Below are 21,660 nucleotides of genomic sequence, written 5' to 3' on the forward strand. Positions count from 1 at the left end.
TTGGTACCTGCTATAACTGGAATTCTTTCCTGTTTTACAGACTTGAGATTGCACTTCTTCTCATTGTCTACATTGCATATGGTTACACTGAGGGTGGTGCATCTTCATTTATCCTACTTACTGTCAGCAGTTGGTTCCTAGTTATATCGTGGCTCTTTGCCCCATACATATTCAACCCATCTGGGTTTGAGTGGCAGAAGTAAATTTCTTGACATAACAATTGTTGCTTCCATTTTGTTTGGATAGTTATAGTCAAATGACTTCTAATAAAAGTTCTTAGATTCTGATTTACTTATAATTTTTATATTTCTTTTGTAATCTTGGATTATAATCTGTTTTCTTCCTAATAATATTAGATTATAATCTGTTTTCTTCCTAAGCAGCCATTAATTTGTACTTTTTATTGTCTGTCTCATCTTCAATCATGACATTTTGATATGCAATTACCAGGACTGTTGAGGACTTTGACGATTGGACTTCCTGGCTTCTTTATAAAGGAGGAGTTGGGGTGAAGGGGGAAAATAGCTGGGAGTCTTGGTGGGATGAAGAACAGGTTTGTTACTAAATAATTATCATATCTAAACTATGCATAATATCAGTTATGTACCCAAATGTTTTTTATGTTAATTTCCTTATCATCTTATTTCCTCTTTTATCCGCTTCTTCTTGAGATATTACATTACAACTTTGTTTTATTTTTTCCAAATATGTTGTTTGTTGTTAGAGCAAACTTTCTGAGTAGCAGTTTTCCATCAGACAATGAGCATATGCTTTGAAGAACTAGATCAAAGTAAATTGTCAGATTGAAAAGGCCCTTTCTCAATGGAATTTTGTTCAATCATCTTTTAGTTGAGATTTTCTAAAGATATAAAAGTCTGCAACCCCTAACTCGTCTTATCCCATCAATTTGAAGACATCTTCAAGTGTCATTTTCCCTGCCTATGGAAGACTGAAATGTGTAGCATCAGATGCTTTTTGAGATTGTTCTTGAAATTTTCAAGCCAAATGTTATAGTTTTTTTAATTTTATGGGATAGAGCTTATTGTCCAAGGTTAGGGTACTCAAAGAAGATTAACTTCAGAATACCAATGCCATTACATGCATACAAAGTTGGGATGTTATTGTCGTACCTTTTGCTCACAGCATGCCTTTGTCACGATTGGCATGACGCTTTCCACCAACATTATCTGCAGCCATAAAAGATAGCCAAATGGATTCCTAGATTCTTCCTGCTGGTAGATTAAAATTTTAGAATAAACAGACCGTTGCTTACTAAGGGCCATTGAGTGGGTTTGGTACAACTTTTTGAAACTATGAGACCATAAAACCCTTGTTATTTTGATCTTGTTATTTCCTTATTTTGTAAATTAAGCATATTATTTACCATATATGAGAGGACAACAGTGATAGAATGACTAAATTATTCTTTTGGTTTATAAATTAGCAAGAGAAATAACATCTTGTGAGCTAAGTGCAATCTTACGTAGTAAAATCATTAATGCTTAAAGTGAAGATTGACACACTGCAAGGAGGAATGGCCTATATCACCGCTTCTTCATAGGTCACTTAATATATATGATTCTAGTAAGCGATCATGTAAAAATTTATGTAGTTTGTATACATGACCATAGATGTAGGTTTGAGCAGGTCTGCGAAATAATGACATCTCTTGACCTTTCCAGCATCGCTCTTAGTTCTTCAAACTTGAAGTATGACAGGTTTGGGTAGGATGATTAGATATGTTCATGAATACTGTCTTTTTTAAATTTATTTTCAATTGATATCAGAAATTGCTTCAGTTACAATAGTAGTGTATTCCCTATGGCAAGTACAATAATACATTCTTTAAGTTATGGTTTTGTGTGGTACCAACCCAAAAGAGCAATGTGCTTCTACTGGCCTAAAAAGTTGAAACATTGTGAATTTCTAAACAAATGATATGTTAATGTATTGTCAATCATGCAAAATTTATCTTATGATGTGTCTGCAGGTGCATATACATACATTGAGAGGGCGCATTTTGGAGACAATCTTGAGCCTCAGATTTGTTATATTTCAGTATGGCATTGTATACAAGCTACATCTAACTGGAAGTAATACTTCATTAGCAGTAAGTCGTCGTCTTCATGCTTCTACCCTTTCACTTGCTTCTACGCATGCTTCATTTTACATAGATGAAAATTTGGTGCTCTTTTGGTCGCATTACTATCTTCATGCACAAGGTTAAGTTCACTTGCTTCTGTTTATGTCATGTTGTGGCAATGCCTTACAGAACTTCTTTTATTATTAATACATATATTCATATTTATCTTCGTTGGAGACTATTGATGCTTGCATGCATAAATATAAATCTCTCTCCAATATATATTTATATACATATGTACATGAATGTAGACATATATATACTGTTGCTCTACATGATTTCCTATGCTCTTGATTCATGAAATTCAGTTATGGGGCAAAAGAATGAACTTAACTACTGCCCTTTACATATGTCAAAATGGTTACACCTTAATGGATTATTGCATGTAAGCATACAATAATGTTACTTAAAGAAATAAAGTTTGAGAGATGCTGCTAAAAGTGAATCATGAGCTATGGAGGGAAACAGCCTAAGATATGTACATGATATAAGAGTAGCATCGGAATGAGACATGTATTATACTGCAATACCAAACAAGGATTTAATATTGTAAATCGTGCATGCGAAGGTAGTGGCTAACATGGTGCACATATTGTGCTGTATTGCATCTATTATGTCCTAGGAGGTGGGATATTGAAAGAAAAAAAATTGCGGGGTGGGTGGGGGTGAGCTCCTTATATGGTCTATAAGAGCCTTGAACTTGGCCATTTTTGGAACATCCTACTTGTCATCAAGTTGAGTTTCCACTCTCTATTTTCTATATTGTTACAGTATGAGGCAGTATGAGAGTTTCCCAATATAGGATGGATGGTTATTTTATCCTTGGCATGAAGAAGATTATAACGAGTAGTGTATTCACATGGTAATATAATTTTTAACAATTGCTTTTATGTATAAAGTTAGTTGCTGCCGGTTGAGTATGTAGCTTTTCATGATTTATTCTTTCTATTAGAACTAGATAGTTGAGAAACTCTACATTTTGTCTCTTGACAAGCTAAGTCATCAAGAGCATAACCTCTGTAATACCGCAGTTCATGTAACAAGTAAACTTGGCTGGAAAATCACTTTCTATTAGGCATCATGCTGATATAATCCACAGAATGAATCTATCAGTATGTTCCAGAATGTTGTTTTATTATATGCTTTATTGTTGTTCTTGATTCAAAAATCACCATCATCGGTTTAATTTGACTATGTAAAATTCCCCAAGCTGGGCCTTTGTAGGGTTTGTGTAGTTCTATGCAAAATTAGCTTCTGTTGCTGAGCATGAGTATATGATATTTTCTGTTAAAATAACTGGTTGGCATTATTTGTAAACTGAATATATGACCACAAAAGAAAAGGCCTTAGATGCTCGACCACTTATTTTTTGTATGATTGCTAACTAATGGTTCCCCCTTTTCTCTCCAGCTTTATGGTTTTTCATGGATTGTGCTGTTTGCCATCATCGTCATATTCAAGGTTAGAATAGAATCATCATCGTTCAACTCTTTCAAAATAGTTCGTGCAGAAGTTAATATTTTGATTTCATTTTCCTTAAAAGGGTTCTCTTGTGTGATCATGCAGATCTTTACCTTAAGTCCGAAAAAGACCGATATCCAGCTCTTTCTACGATTTGCACAGGGCATCTTTGCCATAGGACTCATTGCTGCCCTTGTCGTAGTTGTTGCAGTTACAAACTTGACAATTCCTGACTTGTTTGCAAGTTTGCTGGCATTTATTGCCACTGGATGGGCCATCTTATGTGTAAGTTCACAACTGTTACTTATTGGTTGCAGTTTCTAATATAGTGGCTGGAGGTCTTTTTCCCCTTTACATAAAATTATACATCTTTTATATAATGATTAAAGGTTTTGCATTTCCTGGTAGTAACTTTAGGTGGACATTTGCCCCAATTGTGGAGATCTGTTTTGCTAGTGTTATGCCTTTTGGATCAAGGTTTAACGAACCGGCTCGTACAGACCAGTTCAAGCCGTATCGGACCGGTCCGGCCTGTAATCGGTATAGTAGAGCTGTGGAAACCGGTACGGGCCGAACCCAGCCGGAGCTGGGGAAGACGAAGAGAGGAGAGAGAGAGAGAGAGCGGGGAAGATAGGGAGAGAGGAGAGGCCTCCGCCGCCTGCAAAGGGCCACCAGGGGCTGGTGGAGGCTGCTGGGGGGCGGGGGAGCCCGCGGGGGCGCGGCGGAAGCTGAGGCCGCGGCCGCGTCCCTTGTTTCTTTCACTTAAAAATCCTAATTTTATTTTTGCGTCTGCGTCAGAAATAGGGGACGCGGCCTCGGCCTCCGCTACGCCCCCGTGGGCTCTGCTGCCCCTCGCGGCCCTCGGCGGGCGGCCTCTCCTCTCCTCCCTCCCTCCCTCCCTCCCTCCCCTGCTCGCTCTCTCGTTCTCTTCTTCTTCCCCGGCTCCGGCAGGAAAGAGTGTTTCGGTTCGGTATCGATTTAAATCGGTCTAAACCGGAACCGTACCGGTCCGGTAGGCGACCGGTACGCCTACCGGTATTGGTACGGCGAACCTTGCTTTTGATACTTCAATTTATGTAAGAATGTTCAATAGATAGGATGTTTGCAATCACTGCCACCGCCGGATTGATTCAATTGGTATAACAACTTATTTATTAGAAGTCCTTGTTCAGATGATGAACTCCTTGAACTAAGAATGTTTGGTTGCCTACAATTTCCCTATTCTGTGATGGAATTTGCTGTTGCAAGTAGAAACATCGCGAGGCTACTTGCAGGTGTCTGTTTAATTTGTCTGCACGTGCAGTTGCACGCACTACTATTTTCTTTTTGGATGAGTACAATTGACAGCTATGAGTAACATTGTCGTGTTTGGTTATCTTGAAAAAGATGTGGTTTTGATGGGTGAATAATTTTTTATTGTTAATACAAAATGTAACTTTATGCAACTTGCAACTAGAACAGCATCAAATACTATATATGTGTATTAATAATTAAAATGCAATTAGGTTGCTGGAAATTAGTGAATTGGTACCGAAGTTACAGTACATTCAAGATGAACTTTTCTACCACCTATAGTTTGACAAATGAGCAAAGAAAGAATATGTTCACAGCAATGTCCATGTTCTTAACCTTGAATCATAGTCCTTGCCTCAATGCTATGTGAAGTATTAGGTGTTTCTTAGTGTTTTTTATGTGAGATTCTTTAGAGACTGAGTTTTATGACATTTCGTGCTAGGATTTTAGGTTTTGGCAGCTTTTGGATAAAATGAAATTTATGAACCTTAGGGGACGTTTGGCAAAATCCTGCCAAGTTCATCAAGATGCATGGAGAGTTCTCCATGCGAGGGGGGAGGAAAGGGGAGGGAGAGAGCAGGGGTTCTCAGGCCCAATTCCAGTGGGGAAAATGCTACTTTAGATCTTTTTTGGTTTAATCATGCGAGGATCGGCTCCGGTGATCCCTGTGCTCTCCTGCTTCCTCCCTGCCTCTCTCCCACCCCTGTGCGCTATTTCCGAATTATCCTATTTGATCCTGCTGGAACTTCACAAACAGGCCTTCATGATTTTAGAAATTCTTAGGATTTAATAGTTGAAATTTTGACCCAACTCAAGAGAAAAAATTGAAATTTGAACTGAAACTGAGAAATGAACTTTTTATTCTTAATAAATTTGAATTTTTGGGTATCATTGTTGGACTCAAATTGGGGGTTGCTCCATATTTGCATGTAATACCTTAAATGGTATTTATGTAAAATAATTTTGTATTCCGTAATCTGCTTATCAATTAGTAGATTGCCTGCTCCCTAGTTGTTTCCACCTTTAAATGGTGGAAAACACCAAAGAGAAAGGGTTTGAAATTTACGTATTGCTGCCAGGTGGTATGAGCCTTTTTGGCCTTGGTCAGTGCCAATCAAAGTGCAAGGATCATTATGAACTTAAAAGGTCCTCCTCCTAGGGGTTGGGTAAAGCGTTGTCTTGCATCCTATTATCAGGTTTTGTTTCTTTTCGCATCCTATGTTGCAGTCATTGTATGCCTTCATATTCCTTGCCTTCTGGTTTTATATTTAAAACCTTGGATTGAGCATGAGGGTTTTCAATACAGCTTTTCAGAAATACTTCATATGATTGATCCCAAGAAATTTCACTCATGCTGAAGCAAAACATGCTATCAGGTGTCACTGACTAGGTTGGTCTATACTATGAAGCATTAGTTAAATGTTATACCTGAAGGATTAAAAGCAAGTTTTAGTGCAAAGAGCTATGCATATATATCATGTAGGCTATTTGCAGTTGCGCTACAAATTTTGGATTCGTCATTCTACCAATGAATGAAAGGATGTTCTCTTTATGAAGATCTTCAAGGAGTTTTATGTTGAGGAAGATGTTAATGGTTGAGGAGTACAAGATTTATAATTTGAAAAAGTCAATTCATGGGCTCGAGCTGTTCTCCAAAGCTTCATTTGAGTTCTAAACAAAGTTTATTATTTGGTATTTATCTGATGGGGCTACTTTACTACAATTTCCAATTGTCCATGATGCATCTCCTGGGATGTTGAAAATTTATTAATGTTCATGGATCTCAGAGTTTATCATGATAATTCTTTAGACGTATCTGAGCAACAATAGTGGGTCTTCAATCCAAGTCATAAACTCGTAATTATGGCTAAGACATGTTGTAAGTCTCTTGCTGGTTGATTCCATTAGAAAAAACTTCGTCTATGGGGACATCAACAATGTCTGTTTCTGATAATAAAAAAAAGAGAGGCGATGCATGCATCGCAAACAAACAGCTGCCTCTTGTTCTCTTTTCTCACAATTATCTAATCTGTTTTTTTTGCCTCTCTCCATGTTCCAGTTATTTCAGTTTTGATCTACCGCCATCATTTTTTCTTTTGTTGTTTCAATCTTCTTGGATTTATTGTAGATTTATCATGAGCAGGATGGTAAGCACAGATCAGACCGATTTTTGCCCTTTTGAGGGTTTGAGATGAATGCTTGTTATAAATGCAGTAATGAGACCTCGAGCCAATGCAGGACTCACTAATTGCTATTGCCTGTGTGAAATCTCTGTGCGCTTTGTATATGCAGTAATGAGACCTGGGTTATCGCCTAATCTGGAGATGCTTTAGCCACACACTCACGGCATAGGCAACTGTAGGATGTTATATAAAAACTGATTCTTTACACTGTTATTTTGCCTTCTGTATGTTTATCATCACACTATGCAGTGCCACTAATTTTCCTTCATCTTGACAGCTTGCTATCACATGGAAAAGACTGGTAAAAAGTTTAGGATTATGGTACTCAGTGCGTGAGATTGCTCGGATGTATGATGCTGGTATGGGAATGATTATCTTTGCTCCTGTGGCTTTTCTGTCATGGTTCCCATTCGTGTCAACATTCCAGTCCCGGCTTCTATTTAACCAAGCATTCAGCCGAGGGTTGGAGATCTCCCTCATCCTTGCTGGGAACAAGGCTAATGTTCAAGCCTAAAAAAGGGTGTATATGTGCTTCACCGCTGAAATTGCAGCTTCTTCTGATACTTGGCTGAAGCTAGGCCGCCGCCTCTCTTTTTTCCCGGTACAAGCGAGGCCTTCTTCCTTGTCAGGGCATGTGCGTATCTTGTTCCACTGAGCGAAAGAGGGAGGAAGATGTGATCTGTTGAACATAAATGATGGTGCTCTATTAAGTGGTCTCGTCATGTCTTAGCAATTCATAGCAGTGTACAGTTTCTGTTTTGAGATGCCTACAATTTTGTTGCAAACTACTCTTGCTCTGCATATTGAGATGTCTACAATTTATTTCAGCAGTTGCTGTTTCATTTATTTCAGTACATGATCAAGAGGTATAACTAGGCCACGACCAGTGCTAAATTCGCTGCTCTTGCCGGGTGTCGACCAAAATCATCAGTCTGGTATTAATTCCATTTAAACATTCTAGCTATGAGCAGATGCTGTGGGTTCGGTAAAAGTATGTTCATGCCATCCATGTTCTCGTATTTGGCTTTTCTTCATTCATTCTGGATTCGTGGTTGCTCCTGGTCTCCCAACTTCTTGGTTCATTTCCTGTCTGGTTAGTGTACGGGTCTGCCGAAAAAGAGATCAGCTGAAACGAAACAAAACAAAAAAAAAATAGAGGGAGAAAAGCTCTCCTGTGCTCAATATTTGCATGCGTGATACGGGGCCGGACAATTTGCTGAACGGTTCAAGGAGGTTTTGTTGCTTGTGCATCAGCTGTAGGACTTGAAAATGCATAAAATTTCCTGGTGAGTCATCAGTTATCTATTTGGGAAAATTGACAGGTTATTAAAAATATGGCAGCACCGGACGATGCATAAGAGAACGGATACGGTACGTTGCATCGGCAAATATATGCATCCTCTTTTGGTATCTCGGATGTTATAGCGGTACACCTGAGTATCCATCTGTCGTTATGTTTGTCGCTGCCTGGGCGCACAAGCGGACTATTGCCACTGGATCACTGACCCCCTCCATGCTTAGACCTGATCGCAACTACAAGACCAAACAATTCAATGACGGACTGTGTGATTAAATGATAGAGGATGGTACATTCACGATGCCTTTCAGTATGGAAGCCAAACTCCGAAGCTAGAGAGGTCGTCTTAGAGAAACAGGATATGAAGACCCCGGGCTAGTTAGATCGCTGTCCTCAGGTCCGGTGAATTTTGCAATCACGTTTTTCTTCTTTCTTTTTTTTTCTAACAGAACACGGGACCAATCCAATTCATGGACCATCCATCCAATGTAACAGATCGATGACAGGACTTGACTTCAAACGTTGTATCTCTCCAATATCTCCGTACTAATAGGGAATCTCGATCCATGCTTGTAAGGACCGTGGTCGTCGTCGGTGGCCCTCTATACTTTTAATTTCTCAGGACATTAGTGCTTTTTCTTTTTTTAAAAAAAAAAAAAAAACCGCAGATGCCAGCCCTAGGACTCCCTGAGAAAAGCTACATGTCTGCTTAAAGAGATCGAAATAGAGAGAAAGCAGTGGTTGTTTTGAATTGATGCTTGCAGCACTCTTTTCAATTTTTTGTGAGATTAGCTGATTTGGGATTGTGAGGATGTTTCCTCCTTTGAAACGCAATTGGAAAGCGGTCATACAGGGGGGATGACCACCATTCCAACGTGTCGCCGACATTCGATTTAGGAGAGAGATCCTTCCCCCACCTGCCTGCCATCATCTCTGTCACACACGCATCTACTTACCGATCCCAGTGGAATCCATATCAATCCGACGTCAGTGATTGAATCTCTAGACAGCATCCCATTTTTCCTTTCTTTTTTTATTTTTTTGGTCCGAAACTTCGATCTGGTCTCAGCTTCAATCCCCCCTCATAAATAGAAAATGGGGATGCCTTTTTGGTCCAAGTTTTCCCATAATGTATTAATAGCCGCCACTCTCTCTCTCTCTCGCCGGCTCTCTCCATAACTTGTTGGGACTTCCATCCGATCTCCATAGAGAGGAAAAAAGGCGAATAACAAGAAGAAGAAGAACAAGAAAGAAAGGCCGACCAAGTGGAGGTAATGATCTTCGCTCCATTCGCCTAACTTAATCCCTTTTTTAGATTATGTTAAATTAGCATTCGGGGATTGGTTTTTTCAATCATTCGGTATTATAGATCGACGGATTGAGGGTCTCCTGCTGCATCAAGATTTTTATTTTGCTTTGTTCGGAGTAATTTTGATCTCGATACCTGATCTTGGATACTCGTGAAGAATGACCCTCATTCACCTTATACTGGGCGAGTCGTTCTTCTTGCATATCTCTGTTGTCCGGCGTGGAATTGTGTGAGATGTTTTGGTGATTAATTAAAGAAATGGAACAAAACAGCAACAGAGGCAAGAAAACGGCTCCATCTTGGAGGAGATTGTATGAAGATGTATGTTTTATGGGTCCCCAGATATCAATAAATGGTGTTCTTGAGAGGATTGCTCGTAAATCCTGTCATCATGTATATGTATGTTTTATGTATTTGGATCTTTCAACTTGAAAACAATTGCTGTAATGATAATTTCTGAAGCAATTTCCTAGGCTGTTTTGTTTTTTGTTAGGTTATCTTTCTGTGTAGTAGTTTTTACGGTAGTCATTGATTTTTTTTTTTCAAAAACATATATTCCTTGTCTAGCATGATTCCTCTATCTGATTCCATTTTTTATATATGTGTTATTCATCCAGCTACTTGAGCCTTTGTGTCATGGGACGATGGTATCTCTTTTTTGGGGACCTATGTTGCAACAGTCATTTCCCTTTTTGTTTCTTTATTTCAAAATTTTCCATCTTTTCTACAAAATGATACTAGCATTTCTGCTTTTATTATTATCCAAACAACAACACCAAGCTCATGGATTATTAGGGTCATCATTTCGGGATTTGTTCTTTTTCTTTTTTTTTTTTTTGAAGTATTATTATCCTTTTACCAAGAAGAATACAGTGATTTAACAAGTGAAGCCTCTAGCTAATCATTACCTTATATTGCTTCTTCTTTTTCCTAGAATTAGTATTGAGTTCATATGCACAATTGAGGTCATATGCATCTTGGTTGGTTCCCAATGCATAATGGTTTATAAGTTTAAAGCAGATCGATATCAATTGGAAGGTTTTAAGGTTCTTTAGCAACCTTGCTGCATGTTGATGAATACCTCAAACAACAATATCAGCAGACATGGAAAAACTCATTATATTATTGGGTAAAAGAAGTTAAATTATAACAAATAAGAAGGAAAAGAAATCTAATGAAATACAGAATGCACCTATTTTTGATTGTCAGAGGGACTTTTAATTGTTACGATTTCACACATAATTTGCCTACCTACAGCATCCATAACATTTTCTTATGAGATCAGATTCTGTCTCAGCAAGCTTCTCATTGTTTCATATCAATTCCATTTAAATTTGCAATTTCTGAGCATATTCTTTCAGCATACAATTTCATAAATTTTGAGAATATGTAATCTAGGTCTTATCCTTGAAAAAGGCAACTTGTTACTAAAAATTTTGCCTAGTGTTGACTAACAGCTTGTAATTTGCAGGCATGCTTTCTCCTTCTCCAATTTTTAGTTTATGATATTGCAAGCATTTGGAAACCCTGAGTTCCAATCGTATCTAAATTTTCTTTTACTATATCAGTTCAAAATCTATGATATATCCCAAAGGAGATACACATTCCTTTGCAATATTTTTATTTGATTGAATCAGTATGTCTATCGTCATGGATGTATGGAGTAATTCTCATGATCTCACTTCATGGAGCTGTAGCTCTTATTATTCTGGCCTTTAGTGCCTAGAATATTATCATGCATCTTTTATCCCTGCAGCTCATTATATTGCACTTTGCTTATGCTTCATAAACTTATGATACTAAAAACTTGCATGTACTTGCATACACCTTCCTGAGTAATGCATTCAACGCTGCATTCGCTTCGGGCAGGGAGTAAGCAGGGTTGGAATCTCTGCAGGGGCAGGTTCACATAACAGGCATATAGCATATAAATCATCCTTGTATGAAATACTGATTTCAGTTGCTAATATCTTGTTATATTGTTTTTCACGATTATATGCATCAATTGATGTATAATTGATGAAGGTTGTACCATGTGTTATCAACTCATAGGTTTTAGGTTGTGAGAGCGGTGTCAATACATGATTATGGATACTCTGACATAAAATTTCTGCAATCAAGATGAAGAGTACCAAAGTTTATTGCTTGTCTGTCGCATAAGGAATGGTTTTTAATATATATTAAATTCAATCAGATAATCGGTTGCCTAACCTAGTTTAAATCAAAGGATGACAAGGATTTAAGAGCACATCTGAAAGCAAGGGAGTAAAGGAAAGTGCAAAACCAACATCAGAAAAGGCAGTTTGGATTTATTACTATTTTCTGTGTTACAGATGGCGGAAGTAGCTAAGGACTTGGTTGCTGGAACGGTCGGAGGGGCTGCGCAATTGATTGTGGGGCACCCCTTTGATACCATAAAGGTCAAGCTTCAAAGCCAGCCTGCACCACTTCCTGGCCAACTCCCCAAGTTTTCTGGTGCAATGGATGCAGTTAGACAAACAATTACTGCAGAAGGCCCAAGAGGCTTATTCAAAGGGATGGGAGCTCCACTTGCCACTGTTGCGGCTTTCAATGCTCTTCTCTTTTCTGCAAGAGGACAAATGGAGTCACTGTTGAGGTCTCAACCTGGTGCCCCACTCTCACCAAACCAGCAAATCATATGTGGCGCTGGTGCTGGGGTTGCAGTTTCAATTCTAGCATGTCCGACTGAATTGGTGAAGTGCAGGTTAGTGATCTTGTGCTTTGATTTACAACAAAAGATAGAATTTGGTGAAAAAGACAGAATGTTTATGAATAGATTGCATGTACAGTTATTTTTAATTGCAAATCTTCTTAGTTTTTTCCTGAATGAGTAATGTGATGATCTGCTACCAATGTCTTTTACTTTGGCACCTTCCAATACTTACATGTTAAGGCCTTGACTGCAGCTGGCCTACTGGGTCTTCACCATGTATTTGTATACTCTTTGAGATCGTGATAGTTATCATTGTTTTTAGTTTTTATATCATGCAGTACCAAGTTCCTATTTCCTTTGGAGTTTTAAGATTCCCCATAGTAATAACACTAACCCTAACAAATAGCATTGTTTCTTCTGGAGGCTATCCTTGTTTCGTGCCAGTCTTGTTGGGTTATTGAAGCATATATTGATTATTCTTAACGGTAATTTACTCAGAAGGCTGATAGTTAATATTGACGAGACCTGTACTCACTAGTGAGAAAGGATTCTATCATTATTGTAACCTGGTCTCTTCCACACTTGCAGACCAAGTCAATAGAAGCTGGTACAAATCTTTGATACTCTACTTTCACTGGTATTGTAAAACAGGTTGCAAGCCCAAAGTGCCTTAGCTGAATCTGCCTCTTCTGCTGGGGTAGTAAAATATGGAGGTCCGATGGATGTGGCAAAACTTGTTCTTAGATCAGAAGGTGGTCTGAGAGGCCTATTTAAAGGCTTGGTTCCTACCCTGGCACGTGAAGTCCCTGGAAATGCTGTAGTATTTGGTGTCTATGAAGCCCTGAAGCAGTCCTTTGCTGGGGGAAGAGACACTTCAGGACTCGGAAGGGGCTCTCTGATCGTTGCCGGAGGCCTCGCTGGAGCATCCTTCTGGCTCACCGTCTATCCGACGGATGTGGTGAAGAGTGTGATTCAGGTGGATGACTACCACAATCCAAGGTATTCTGGATCCATTGATGCCTTCAAGAAGATTTTGGCATCAGAGGGGGTCAGGGGCCTTTATAAAGGATTTGGGCCAGCGATGGCGCGCAGTGTTCCGGCCAATGCTGCCTGTTTCTTGGTCTATGAGGTGACAAAATCTAGTCTAGGCTGATGTGGTGGGTTGCATGCTAAAATTTTCCTCTCCAGTTCAGCTATTTTCTCCAGATTTTCTGGCAAAAATTGTGCTGTTCTTTTTCTGTTTACTTTGCTGAGTTCATAAAACCAATCTCTGCCATCGAAATACAACATTCACGATGATGCAGAAAACATGATTCATCGGATAAATGTTTTCTCCTGTCACAATATTTTAAACAAGGGCAAGTTCGCTCGTTCAATATATGCTTCTTTTTTTTCAGTTCATATACTATTTACATAAGTTGGATCAGATTCACCATTTCTCAAGCAACTTTACTTGGATTAACCATAAACCTTGCCAGAGAGAATCCACTTTAGAATATATATTGCATGCACAAAACAATCTTCAGTGCAGTTATAAATAGACTTAGCCAGCCTCTCTATGCTGTGTGTGCACGGTGCAGTTATAACCCAGAGTATTTTGAATAAAGCCTTTTGGAAGCAGTGAAGAATCAGTGATGGATGATTGCTACTGTTGACTTTCACAACCTATTTTTGTCAAACAGAGCATTGACCAAATGTGATTGTTCCTCAAAGTTGATAATTCTTGCTTCTTGACTGGAAAATCACTCAAGTTTGCAAGGTTGTTGCATGAGAATAACGCACTAATAACTGTTCCCCACAACTAGTTTCTTTCGAAAGATATGCATCTTAAGAAAACTGCTAGATATGCACATACAAAAGTAGTTTAAGTATAGGTATGATTTCCGAATTAAAGCTTTACTTGTGACAGGCTTCAAAGCAGGTGATCACGAGAAATAATTTCATGATAGACATGAACAGAGGCTCTGCCCTTGTTGTTGAATCAGGTTGAGGTTCAAAATGTTACTACATCAAGATAATTGTTTTAACACAAAACTAAACCCATTAATAGTAACAAAAGTGCTCCACAGCAGATGGATAAATACCAATATGAGGAATTAAACCCTGCATCTTGACCCGCCAATTTTCAAATTCAGGCTACCATTCAGCATGAAGTCTAATTTTCAAAGTTCTCATAGGCTCCATGGTATATTAGCTGACATTTTTCTACGACTAGACATGTCCTGTGATGCTGCCTTTTACAGCAGGAGACATAAGGGTGAGGATCTCAAGGACAGAGGCCATAGAACTCAAGGCAGCCTTCAATACCTCTTGTGAGCAACCAGGTTTAACTATTGTTCTCACCTGCAGCCAAACAAAAAAAAAAATTAAGTGCAAAGTAATTACTAACATCATTATTTTGTTTGCTAATGTATTAAAAATACCATCTAAGGCCCTTTAGTCAAAGATCATAGCAGCACATAGAAGACTATCGAGCTACTCTGCTCTTCCTCAAATACTGCAAATCAAAAGCCACTAAGTATATGCAAGTTGCAGCCCTGAACTACTACCAATTACACAATGACGCTGATTCTCTACAACACCAGTCTCTTGATGACAATATGATGGAACAGTTTCTCCAAAACTACCATCTAATTCATCCAAACAATCTCTTATCAGGAATAATCTGAAAGTGGTCACATTGAAGGATAAGTAATTCCGGCTGAAATAGATGGTGCATTTCATCATGGAGGCCAAGGGGGCAATCTAGGGCATCAAAGACTTTCACTTCTGATTCTCAAACAAGATACATTTCTTCCAAATCATTGTAAAGATTGATCTAAAAGTATGACTGTCGACTGTATTTGTGATAGACATATGAGATGTCGTTTAAGGTGAGGAGAAAGGGATGAGTTCTACAAGAGAAGCTTTCTGAATATACCTGCTCAAGGTAAGCTTGCAACTCCTTGACCCTCCCCATGTAATCCTGGTCCTCTACGCTCAGGCATATGGTCTTGTTGTCAGAACCCGATCCTATATATTGAATGGGCCCTGGATTGGAGTAAAGATCATCCATCAAGAATTTTTCAGCATCACGAAGCAGCAACCTGTGAACAGCAAAGCCAACAAACTCTTTCAAATTGTGATAATTATGTTTAAATAATTTAATGTTAAAATGTTTACCAGCAGTATCTATATATTTCCTGGAGAAATCTCTGCCATATAAGTCAAATATGTTATATATTTCATTGTGAATAATAGTCCAAGACAAAAAGTTTGAGTTGTTGGTTGTCTTGGCTGGAAAGTTGAACTAATGTTCCGTTTTCTGCTAATGACAGAAAGTTTTCCTTCCATGCAGCATGCATATCTTGCCTCTTTAACATAAGAATAGGAAAGCACTTTCTAAGGATTTACTTGTTTCGAGGAGTACAATCATTGGCAAGGTCCTCAATCTCGGTACCGGGTACTTTATCGATACCTTATCGGTTCGGTATGGTACGATACGGTCCGACACACCTCTGTACCGCTCTAACCATTTTTCTCAATATTTATCTCGGTACAGACAGATATACACCTCGCTACGCCTCGGTACAAGTCGGTACACCTCAGTACGGGGCAATATATCTCAGTACGGGAAGTACAGGGCTTATACTGACTTAAAGGTATGTTTTGTATCGATTTTCTTTTGGTACGGTATGTATGCCTCGTACTGGGCGGTACGGCAGACTATAATCACTGGGTTATAGTGCAGTTTGCACTTTCCAAGACATGCTGAATAGATATATTTCATGAAACCATTTTTAAGTTTGGATAAGGTAATAAGGAGCAAGAGTTCTAGAAAATCATTCAGCAAACCAAGTCAGTTTAATTAATTATCTTACATAATTACGAAGATGAAGCAAATGACAAACTCACGTAACACCTATAGGGGTAGAGAGAGATTTAGAAAATACGTTAGGGAAAGAAAATGACATAGTCCGTATGCAAGGAATATCTACTAATGAAGGCTTTTCTTTTTTGCTTAGGCACCTCAAGAAAAAAAACAGTGAGGAGATATACATTTTAGTGGATAAAGCATATCATGGAACCATAAGAAGGTAAATTGTAGGAAACAAAGTTGTGAAAAGGTTGTTTTAGAATCACATTAGTCTGTTCCAGTAATCATGACAAGATCGGTTATTGAGCTGTTATGGCCCTATGCCAGGAATGAGGCCTAAACGATTCTACTATTCAACATAGAATTATCAAGTGTTGATACTGCAGAGGAGGACACAGCTGAGTAATGTTAATTTTGGATGGTACAGTGTTATGACATAAGAATGGCAAAAGGCTTAAAATTGGAACTATAAGGTACAAAGAATATAAATAAGCAGAACATGAATAGCAGGCCTCTCCATTTTATTTGGTGTTTAATTGGTGAATCAAACCATTAATTTCTATCCACAGTCAAGTCCTACTTCCAACCAAAGTTTTTTTCAGTCTCCTGCTCCTTCAACTGACCCTTTGATCAGCCTAGCATTTACATGATATATCCCTCTGAAAGTGAAATGCCTCTTTATACTAAGAGTTTAAAGTAGAATTGCAACGACCACAACTTTACAAAATTGAGTAAAATATAAATCACAAGATTGATAGGTTTGACTAAACTTCGACGTGGACAATAATGGTTAGATTTCAAATGAAGCTCACTTACAAAGTAGGATGTATGCACCAAGTACAGCAATATTCTAATGATGTTATCAAAGAAAATAACTACTTACTCGTATGGTTTTCCCTTTAAATCCACTGCCACTGGATGAATCAATGGTTTGCCAATCAAAGAAGACCCGGGCCCACGCAGCAGCCTCCTTACAGTCATCATAGCCTGTCAATCGAACATTTAAAATGCCTGAAAGTTTAATGTATGCCAGCTGATCATGTTCTTGTTCATGCCAAAGTTGTGCACTTGAGAAGCAAGTAGTCAAAGATACATCCAAGTTGTCAGTTTTTTCTGAATGTATTACAGAATCAGAATCTAATTTTTAATATACCGAAAAGGTAACATTAGGAGCATAAATATTTCAATTGAAATGTTAAATGGAAGTAGTAGTGTAAATTTGAATTGGTTGGGTGGGTTGCTGCAAATGAAGACAGCACTATAGGAAGACATGCATCAAGTTATTTGCTTAATTTAAAAATTAATTAAAAGTAACAAGCTAGTATGGATCACTGGTCAAGCAAATGTCCATGTACTCGTCAGGCAACAAAAACATACTAAAGTCCAAAAACTGCTGGTTAAAGAAATAAATTATAAGCATTTAAGAGGTCTAAACAAAACTGATGGAGATCAGTGTGAGGACAAGTTCAGTACATAGGTAAACGTCAGCCAGAAATACAGCCAACAAGGTACCATCTAGGAAGCACGTCCTTCAAATCGCATGATTTCCGTATCGAATACCAATGCTTAATAAATACTTCTTAGATTCATGTATAATACTTATGTTAAGAATTCAATTGTTTCAAATTAAAAAGATGCTCTGAATACTTACTAGATCGCTCGAGATCATGGTACACCGTACCGGCCCGAACTAAGCGATCCAGGACATACTGTACCATATTGGTTTGGTACTGGTACCCGGTATGGATGGGGTACCAACATTCAGTATGCCAAAAAAATTCTATATCGTATCGTACTGACATTGTGCTAATGTAGCACCGGTACAGGATCCAGTACCGAGACAATGATCCTTGCTTGAGACACTCTCATGAGACCTCCAAAAAATGAAGGGGAGTGCATTCTCTTTCTTTTTAAAATATTAATCTTTTAAAGGTAAATGGTCAATTTCGGGATTTATGGTATTAATATTAAAATGTGAAGTACAAATTTGGGTCTATGGATTTGAGTGATGACTAAATAATGAGCTTGTAAAAGTTGTTACTATCGTATAAAATAAGAATTATGTTATTTCACTCGGGTTTTCTTTTCAAGAAAAGACAGCATACTTGATTTATATATTTGTATGTGTATAGTTATGCATGTATTTATTTATTTATATATATATATAATATATATATATATATATAATATATATAGATATATCTGTTGACATACCCTAGCTGTATTCAATCCTCCTTTCCAAGATATTGTCGTATCAGAATTTCTGTATCATGCTGTCTCCGTATCTCATATCCATCTCCATGCATCATAGGGTGTTAGACCGTATGATAACTATCTCTAGTAGCCATTCGTACCAAAACTGTCGCACCCCAAACCCATCTCATGAGTTGACAGGTGACACGGCAGCACATTTTATTGCAAAGCCTTCTGGATGAATAACAAATTTTCAAAATATAGCTCATCTTTTTCCAGGATGGAACAATTAACTATGGTATTATCAAATAACATCATAGGAAATAGTCCAATACACATTTATTGATCATCTAGTGGTATCAGAAACTGCTATTTCTTCTTTCATCTCTCACTAGCGGACCCAGCTTTAGTCAAATACTATGCATCCTGAGTCTCTGAAAAGAAGGGTATGCATAGGACTTCTATTGAAGTAGTGTAAGTGTGTAACTCATCTCATTATATTTCCTGCCTCCAAAACCAATCAACATTAAAAAATCTGATCACTTAAAAGTTGATTCATACTGGTCAACAAAAAAGAAAGTTCTTTTACTTTTGAAAATGCGTGATTATTTTGAATTCATTAGCATTTCCTCTATTGAAAGTTTATAAAGAATTAGCTGATATTTCAGACTTGTTGTTCTTTCTAAGATTACAGGCTGGGATGCTCCATGCTAGAAAAGAAGGTTCATCACTGTCATGATACATCTGGTGTTAGTAAATTTATTGGCCAGATATTTCTATATTCAAAGATATAAAAAGTTCTGCATCATGCTTCAGGTATTTCCTGCTACAAAAAAAATATATTGCATACTTCACTCAGAAGATATAATGGGCTGCCATAAGAACTGCAGAGAGCCTCCTAATTGTTAATGACAATTATGTCATGTTCAGAGCGATCATTGAGAGTATATCAATCAAAGGGGGTAAAGTTGCAATAAACTAACAGTAAATGGAGCACCACCACATCGCCACTTGTACACATCATTTTTAAGATTTGTCACTGTTGCCATGTAACCATTAAACCCAGCTGCAAGAAGATGATAGGAAACATGTCCAAGAGCCTGCATTTGAATTTAAGCCAAATGAATCAATATATAATCGAAAAATAAAAATAAAATCATCATTATATAGGTTTAACTTAGGAAACCCTTACATGTGCATAATCGCAATCAAACTTAGATGGCAGTGATCCCCGTGCTTGATATCCGAAGAAATGACAGACAGAATTGAACTTTTTACCTTTGTAAGTGCCATTTTTCTGTAAATCCCATTTCAACAAGAAAGAGGATGATTCAGCTTAGCAGAAACTGTAAAGCCATCTTGGCCTATTTCTTTCTTTCGTTTTAGGAAAAAAAAATAAAGAAAGAAAGAAAAACTCAGGAGAAGACTAAAAAATCAAAAATTAATAGAAATGGTTGATAATCAGCAATTGAGAACACATCTACAATTTGCTGCGATCAAACTATATAACTAGAGTCTTTATTTCGTAGGAATCATTGTTCAAAATTCTTCTAATAATTTTGGTAATTATCTGAGAAATTCTAGGGAACAAGACTAATATTTATATGAAGGTATACCATTGGTCTGTGTGTTCATCATACACAATTTATCCTAATTATCCTATATACATAGCTGAAAACAAAGTATATTAAAATGGCATTATAAGCAATTCAGCGTTAACAGCTATAATGTTAACAAAGCACTAGCTAGAATTCTGTTGTGTGATTCAACTGTTAGATACAGACCAAAATCCTTAAATGGCGAAATATGGTGATTTAACTCGAGTACCTTCTCAATTTACATCATCATCCCGAAGATGCCAACATTTTTCCTCTAATTTCCAGACCAGGAAAAGAAAGTGAACTAAGACATCACAAAAGTTATAAAATATTGCATTGTACCAAGTGGTCAATAGTTTGTCCTTACAGAATACCAAGGTTCTGTGGTGATCCTTTTCCTGAATCCTTAAATATCCAGCATGTCCAATGATTTGGACCATTATAGACTTCCGCTACCTTAAGATCTTCCATATATTTTACATCATGTCTAATCCAATATCCAAACAAAAAATTAGCTCGCTTGTTTCCATTATTACCACTTCCCATGAAGTGAATGTCAGTGACAATTAAAAAGGAGTTCTTTGTCTTTCTTGGTAATTAATAAGTTAAAGAATAAGTCATCTAGGATTAATCTTTCATGGTGCCTTCATAAACATTATCCTTGACAACAAAAGAAAGGAGAAAGGCAAAACTGGAGAAGACTTCTCTTCATCACATTTTAAGATAGAACATCTCTGAAGTGATGAAACTGATCTTTAAAATGGCACGATTACATATAACTAATTATGCAAAAGCACAAAAAGTCGAATTAAACTTGTGGAACTTGAACAAAATCTCCTGGTTAGTTGCACGCTTCCCATGCCAAATTAAAGAATCAATGTATATTACCTTACACACCTTGGTCGTTAGGATGGGAAGAGTTACCAATGTGAAACAACTACGAAGATCATGAGTAGGAAGAGGAACACAAAAAATGGAGGACCAACTAATGAGAAGGACCAAATGAAGAGAAATATAATGTTGCTTATATTCAAACATCACATGGAATGGCTATGGACAACAAGTGGTGGTTTTAGAAAGGATTTTATACCATACTTTCATGATCCTCACTTGAGTTACAGATCCTATCTTGTGTGGTTGTATAATTCTATGTATGACCTAGCGCTGAAGTAAATCAATCCATTTAGTGTAGCATATTAATTTATAAGCTTTTGAATAGCGATATGTACCAACAATTCCAATGATTAATTAAATTAAACAAATTTACTATGTCATATTAATAACTTTTGCTGCTTTTACAGTGTTATTGCGATGTATGACTTTTCTGGTGATTATCATCCAAATAATAATACATGATCAACAGGATCCATGCTATGTAGCGAAATTTTATGTGTCAACCATTTTTATGTTCAAGATATGTCCGTTATTGATTCTAAAGCCCTTAGAAATATGGATTAGGAGAACATAGGTTTATGATGTGTCTCCGTAATGATTTTTTATTTCGCCATCTTCTGTGCTTGTGTTAACCATTGAACAATAAGATGCATTTCTTCTGAATTGACCAATACTGGACATGGATTTAACCAGCTATATCTTCATAATATCAGTTCAGTAATCTCAATTGTGAACTGCAACTGTTTTAATTTAGGCATG

The 21,660-nt window shown here is 37.5% G+C and overlaps 3 protein-coding genes across 8 annotated transcripts in view; 2 read left to right on the plus strand and 1 right to left on the minus strand.

Moving 5' to 3' along the window:
- GSL8 (glucan synthase-like 8) overlaps nucleotides 1-7,926 on the plus strand; it is a 61,700-nt gene extending 53,774 nt beyond the window's left edge. For all 3 annotated transcript variants that reach the window (XM_026804395.4, XM_008790448.6, XM_088712570.2), the window contains 6 exons: nucleotides 41-199; nucleotides 451-553; nucleotides 1,991-2,110; nucleotides 3,554-3,604; nucleotides 3,710-3,889; nucleotides 7,358-7,926. In XM_026804395.4, coding sequence (XP_026660196.3) covers nucleotides 41-199; nucleotides 451-553; nucleotides 1,991-2,110; nucleotides 3,554-3,604; nucleotides 3,710-3,889; nucleotides 7,358-7,594 — 850 coding nt within the window. In that variant the 3' untranslated portion in view covers nucleotides 7,595-7,926. The remainder of the gene's footprint in view (nucleotides 1-40; nucleotides 200-450; nucleotides 554-1,990; nucleotides 2,111-3,553; nucleotides 3,605-3,709; nucleotides 3,890-7,357) is intronic.
- Nucleotides 7,927-8,645: 719 nt separating this feature from the next.
- Nucleotides 8,646-13,761, plus strand: LOC103696745 (mitochondrial carnitine/acylcarnitine carrier-like protein). Of its 2 annotated transcripts, none has more exons than XM_088712571.2 (3): nucleotides 8,646-9,648; nucleotides 12,020-12,411; nucleotides 13,012-13,761. In XM_088712571.2, the coding sequence occupies exons 2-3, from the start codon at nucleotides 12,020-12,022 to the stop codon at nucleotides 13,511-13,513; spliced, it is 894 nt and encodes a 297-aa protein (XP_088568697.2). In that variant the 5' UTR covers nucleotides 8,646-9,648; the 3' UTR covers nucleotides 13,514-13,761. The 2 variants fall into 2 exon arrangements, with proteins under 2 accessions (XP_088568697.2, XP_088568698.2); XM_088712572.2 differs by having other exon boundaries at nucleotides 9,494-9,648; nucleotides 9,747-12,411.
- A 459-nt stretch (nucleotides 13,762-14,220) lies between these two features.
- Nucleotides 14,221-21,660, minus strand: part of LOC103706371 (pyrophosphate--fructose 6-phosphate 1-phosphotransferase subunit alpha-like) — a 41,334-nt gene continuing 33,894 nt past the window's right edge. For 2 of the 3 annotated variants that reach the window (XM_089927757.1, XM_089927756.1), the window contains 5 exons: nucleotides 19,602-19,706; nucleotides 19,393-19,509; nucleotides 17,100-17,203; nucleotides 15,281-15,446; nucleotides 14,221-14,703 (listed from right to left, as the gene is read on the minus strand). In XM_089927757.1, the coding sequence (XP_089783883.1) occupies nucleotides 14,572-14,703; nucleotides 15,281-15,446; nucleotides 17,100-17,203; nucleotides 19,393-19,509; nucleotides 19,602-19,706 (624 nt within the window). In that variant the 3' untranslated portion in view covers nucleotides 14,221-14,571. The remainder of the gene's footprint in view (nucleotides 14,704-15,280; nucleotides 15,447-17,099; nucleotides 17,204-19,392; nucleotides 19,510-19,601; nucleotides 19,707-21,660) is intronic. The other variant, XM_089927758.1, reaches the window with a different exon arrangement.

This window comes from Phoenix dactylifera, chromosome 16 (assembly GCF_051530095.1).
Source record: "Phoenix dactylifera cultivar Ajwa chromosome 16, Ajwa_hap1_PhDact_Kaust_v1.1, whole genome shotgun sequence".
Taxonomy (NCBI): domain Eukaryota; kingdom Viridiplantae; phylum Streptophyta; class Magnoliopsida; order Arecales; family Arecaceae; genus Phoenix; species Phoenix dactylifera.